Consider the following 4,957-nt stretch of genomic DNA (forward strand, 5'->3'; position numbering starts at 1 on the left):
ATTTCATGAAAAGTCTTTCCACATTGCAGGCTAACTCTGCCCAGAGCTTGGAGTTCAATTCTGATGGGCTCAAGGTTGATTCAGCCTTCCAAGGTCAGTAAAATGAGGACCCGGATTGCCAGGGCAATATGCTGACATTGTAAACTGCCCACAGAGTGCTATAAAGCATTGTGTGCCATTATATATATGTCCAAGTCCTATTGCTATTCCATACATTCCTAAGATTTCTTCCCTGTGTGAATCCTCTTATGGGATGTAAAGTGACTTTTCAACGTGAAGTTCTTCCCACATTCTGTGCACTGATACAATTTCTTCCGTGTGTGTGTACTAATGTGGTAAGTAAGGGAGCTGCTTGTACTCAAACACTTCCCACATTCATTGCATACATGATTTCTCCCCTGTGTGGACCCTCTTATGGGAAGTAAGGGAACGGCTGTGACAGAAGCCCTTTCCACATTCCAGGCATTTATAGGGTTTCTCTCCTGTGTGGGACCTTTTATGGTAAGTCAGCTGGCCACAGACAATAAAGGTCTTTCCACAGTCTGTGCATTTATAGGGTTTTTCCCCTGTGTGGATCCTGTTATGGGAAGTAAGCTGACTGCTTTGATTGAAGCTCTTCCCGCACTCCAGACATTTATAAGGTTTCTCTCCCGTGTGAATCCTTTTATGGGAATTCAGATAACTGCTGTTCCTGAACCTCTTTCCACACTCCATGCATTTATAGGGTTTCTCTCCTGTATGAACCCGTTTATGGGAAACAAGGGCACAGCTTTGGCTGAAGCCCTTCCCACAGTCTATGCATTTAAACGGTTTCTCATTTGTATGGATCCTTTTATGAGAAGTAAGATAACTTTTTATACTGAAACTCTTCCCACACTCCGTGCATTTATAGGGTTTCTCTCCTGTGTGAATCCTTTTATGAGAGTTCAGATAACTGCTGTTCCTAAAGTTCTTTCCACACTCCAGGCATGTGTAGGGTTTTTCCCCCGTGTGGATCCTTTTATGGGAGGCAAGCGCACTGCTCTGACAGAAGCTCTTCCCACATTCTATGCATTTAAAGGGTTTCTCTCCTGTATGGATCCTTTTATGAGAAGTAAGAGAACAATTCATACTGAAGCTCTTTCCACACTCCAGACATTTATAAGGTTTCTCTCCTGTATGGATTCTTTTATGGGAAGCCAGGTCACCACTTTGCCTGAAGCTCTTTCCGCACTCCAGGCATTTAAAGGGTCTTTCTCCAGTATGGATCCTTTTATGAGAAGTAAGGGAACTCTTTACACTGAAGCTTTTCTCACAGTCTATACATTTATAACGTTTTTCCTGGAGACCGATCATTTTATGGGACTTCAGCCATTCTCTGTTCCTGAACCTCTTTCTACATTCCATGTATTTATAAGATTTTTCTCCTGTGTGGATCCTTTTATGAGCAGTAAGGGAACTCTTTACACTGAATCTTCTTCCACAGACCATGCACTTATAGGGCTTTCCCCCTGTATGGATCCCTTTATGGGAATTTAGATTGCCTCTCCACCCAATGCTCTTTACCATGTCCAGACTTTTGTAGGGCTTCTCTCTTGCTTGGATCATTTTATGGGGAGTAAGATTATTACTGCTGAAGCTCTTTTCAATTTTGCAATGGTTACTAAAGCTGTGTTTTGTTTTGAAACTTTTTCTACTTCCTCGACAACTTGCTGTACTGTTTTCTTTGGAATCATGTTGGGTGAGGAAGTGATCCATTTCTGCACATTCCAGAATGGATTTTTCTCTCCAATTGTAAGGTTGGTTTTTTTCATGTTTCCTCCTCCCCCGCTTATTTGCAGATGTTTCTTCTGGTATTTCAGTTTTGATTATTTGCAATGGAACTATTCTTGGTTCTTGGTAATTTTCATTCTTCTGCATATGAAATGCTTGAGGGGGAAGAAAAAGAAATTAGAAAAATATACAATGTACAATGTATAAATCTACATTTATCTATTACTGGACATGTGCAGAGAAAGCAATGGGGGAAATGACAGCATGAATATTAGTTATTAACTTAAAACACAGCCTGGCTGCTCATCTTTTATCACTCTTGGTAGTTAAAAGTTTAAAGCAAAAACCGATCTTGACATCATGATGTGACACATATATTATATATATATATATATGATGCACCTAAGTTGCAATAACATACATAACATTGCAAGATCATTGCAAGAATAGACGATACGGTTTTGAATAAGACAAGAGATATAAGCAAAAACATTCCCCTGTAATTATCTTCCCAGTAACTCTGCAACATTAATATAGGTCCCAAAGAAGAGACCATGTCAACCCTTGCCAGAACTGGTTACAAAACTAATTTCTTTCATCTAACTGAAACTGTGGTACTTAGAACACCATGCAGATGGACTGCAATTAACGTTAAGAGGGAAAGAATCTTAGAGATAAAATATTAAAAGAAGATCTGCACAGATCTCTAAGCTGTAAATAAACTGTCTTTGCGCTGACTTAATTTTTCTTCAGAGGAACGTTTACCTAAAAAGGCTACAATCCTAGACATTTCCAACATGACTTCTCGATGCAGAGCTTTCTGGCTGAGATCAAGCAGCGACCACTCTTCACTGGTGAAATGAACGGCCACCTCCTCAAAGGACACAGGACCCTGAACAAGGAAGAATTACTGTGAACAGACTCAGGAAGAATTTGCGAGATCTCCTTTAATCTGCAAACGGTAACGGCACACAGTTATAATTCTTGATTGGACATTTCTCTAGCTGGATTCAAAACATTATATGATGAAATGGGCAGAATTTACAGCAGACGGCTGACAGCCAATTAGGGCACATTTAAAGAGATCATTGTCGATTTCAGAAAAGGCAGACACAACCACACACCTATGTATTAATGATTCACCTGTGGAGGTGGTTAGCAGCATCAGGTTTCTGGGTGTATAGCTAACAAGTAGGCTAACTTGGTCGCTCAACAGTGAGACACTGGTGAAGCGAGCATAGCAGCACCTGTATTTTGTGTGTCGCATGAGAAAAGTACATCTTCCTTTTCCTGTCCTTACATTACTGTCTAGTTTGGAATCATTACTGCTTCAGACAGGAAGGCGGTGCAGAGTGGTGAGGGTGGCATAAAAGATTATTGGTGGTTCACTCCCTTCTACCACAGGATATAGCACATAAGCATTGCTTGAGCAGGGTCCGTAGGATAGTTTGGGATGCTACACATCCTCTTCATGACCTGCTTTATCTTGTTGCCTTCTGGGAGGAAGGCATGGTATCTGAAGCAGAACTTCTAGATTCAGTTAGTTTTGTTCCATATAGTATCAACCTTGTGAACTCTCAAGTTTCCTCTTTCTGCTATATATGTGATTATGTGTGTGTGTATGTATACATGTATGTAGCATTTATATGTGTGTGTTATGTATGTGTATGGGTATATACTTTCTTTTGAGAGCAAGCAACAGAATTTCATTTATACTATGTGCCGGTGGGCTCACAGTAAAACATGACAATAAAGGTTATCTTATCACCTTGACTAACTCTGATGACCTTCAGTGCCACTAACCTGCCTTAATCAAGTGGCAGAGTGGGCCTTAGTCACACCATCTACCAATGGCACCAACATTTCACATTTGCAAGAGGTAATCTCAAAGAGCAGGCCTAGTGTTGACTGATCACTGAATTCTAATTTCCTGATGCTTCACTCAGGAAAAAAGGAAATTGGAGGTCTCCCATTACCAGCTCATCTTTTCCTTTCTTACCCGAGTTGGGGAACTAAGGACTCGCTCAACTCCACCAGTACAAGGAGATGATTTGATGAACGACAGCGACTCCATTTTGTTCACTGAGAAGAAGGAGACAGGATAGAAACAGTAAAGAGATCAACTTCATCTTTTCTAGTTTGAATGCACAACTTAAGATTTCTTCCTGTTCTGCAGAGGAAATCTCCATCCGACAGTACTACACTCTGCCTTCAGAAAAGAGCACAACCCCACCTCACACCAAGGAACAAACCTCAGTCGGAGTGCTCTCCTACCTTTTGGACAGTAACAAATCAAGGAAGCATACTCTTGGCAACCAAAGAGTTCACTTAACCATTGTAGATTCTCCCCCCACCCCCTGCAGCTTGAAACCAACATAGTCTATGTAAAACAGCAATTCATGAAATGCTGGCACTGCAGGAAATGCCTGCTGGTGATGATCCAGCAAGGATTTGTGTCAGAATTTACTCAAAATTATTTTAGCAAGAAAGGACAAAGACAGGTTTCTCTCCTCCCCATCAATGAGAACAAAGAGAAGACTCTCGCGATGGTGAATCCAGAATGCAACCCAAGGCAATCCCCATAGGTCTTCTATAAAGGAGGACTCATTGGAAGGTGGACCGAAGGGAGGAACTTTCTTCATGGGATTTAAGTCTTCTAGCTTGAGGGGATTATATCTTTCTTGCTGGCTCACCTTCTATTAGGTTCTACAATTACACATGAGAAGACACCGAGAATTAAGGGTAACTAGAAGCTTTCTGAAAAACCTCCAATCTGGTGGAAGGTTCTTCCCTTACCTAGTGAGGCAACCTGATGTTAATCTTTATTCTCATGGATCATTAAAGAGATCTGCCCGATCCACCCAATCAGGATATATAAGCAAAGAAAAGGAGTTAGGAAAATCCAGGATTTGGATTTTTATTTTCTGCCCAAGACCCCATCAATGGGGATGGAAGAGGTCCATGGGAGAATTGCTCCAAATGAGATATCCTCTGAGAGAACAAAGGTGCAATTTTGCTAATAAGGTTCTCTAAACATCTGCTCGCGTTATTAATCTTCAAAACTCTGGGAGATTATTTAAGAATTCAAGATTTTTAAGAATTTAAGAATTCAAGCACACACAAAGGTTCCTTCGTATTTCCCATGAAGAACATTTCTGACCTGGGGTCCTTCCTGGTTCTTCTCCTCTGCCAGGTTCAGCAGAAA

General features: G+C 41.0%; 2 protein-coding genes across 2 annotated transcripts in view; both read right to left on the reverse strand.

The window, feature by feature from the left end:
- The window catches only part of LOC107287503, a 134,721-nt gene extending 133,117 nt beyond the window's left edge, over positions 1 to 1,604 (reverse strand). The window contains 2 exon segments of the mRNA XM_029284153.1: positions 215 to 390; positions 392 to 1,604. Coding sequence (XP_029139986.1) covers positions 215 to 390; positions 392 to 1,587 — 1,372 coding nt within the window. The 5' untranslated portion in view covers positions 1,588 to 1,604.
- Positions 1,605 to 1,672: 68 nt separating this feature from the next.
- LOC114922565 (zinc finger protein 669-like) lies at positions 1,673 to 3,827 on the reverse strand. The gene is made up of 4 exons (XM_029284152.1): positions 3,752 to 3,827; positions 2,518 to 2,644; positions 1,811 to 1,907; positions 1,673 to 1,703 (listed from the first exon to the last, which is right to left on the reverse strand). The coding sequence occupies exons 1-4, from the start codon at positions 3,824 to 3,826 to the stop codon at positions 1,673 to 1,675; spliced, it is 330 nt and encodes a 109-aa protein (XP_029139985.1). The 5' UTR covers position 3,827.
- Positions 3,828 to 4,957: the final 1,130 nt, after the last annotated feature.

The sequence above is a fragment of the Protobothrops mucrosquamatus genome, unplaced genomic scaffold, assembly GCF_001527695.2.
Source record: "Protobothrops mucrosquamatus isolate PMUCROS unplaced genomic scaffold, P.Mucros_1.0 scaffold395, whole genome shotgun sequence".
Lineage (NCBI taxonomy): Eukaryota > Metazoa > Chordata > Lepidosauria > Squamata > Viperidae > Protobothrops > Protobothrops mucrosquamatus.

Coding starts and splice junctions, on each gene's coding strand:
- LOC114922565 (XM_029284152.1), bottom strand. CDS start 3,826: ATGGAGTCGCTGTCGTTCATCAAATCATCTCCTTGTACTGGTGGAGTT. Junction 2,645..3,751: donor TCCTTAGTTCCCCAACTCGG/GTAAGAAAGGAA, acceptor TTCCTTGTTCAG/GGTCCTGTGTCCTTTGAGGA. Junction 1,908..2,517: donor TAGGATTGTAGCCTTTTTAG/GTAAACGTTCCT, acceptor TTCCCCCTCAAG/CATTTCATATGCAGAAGAAT.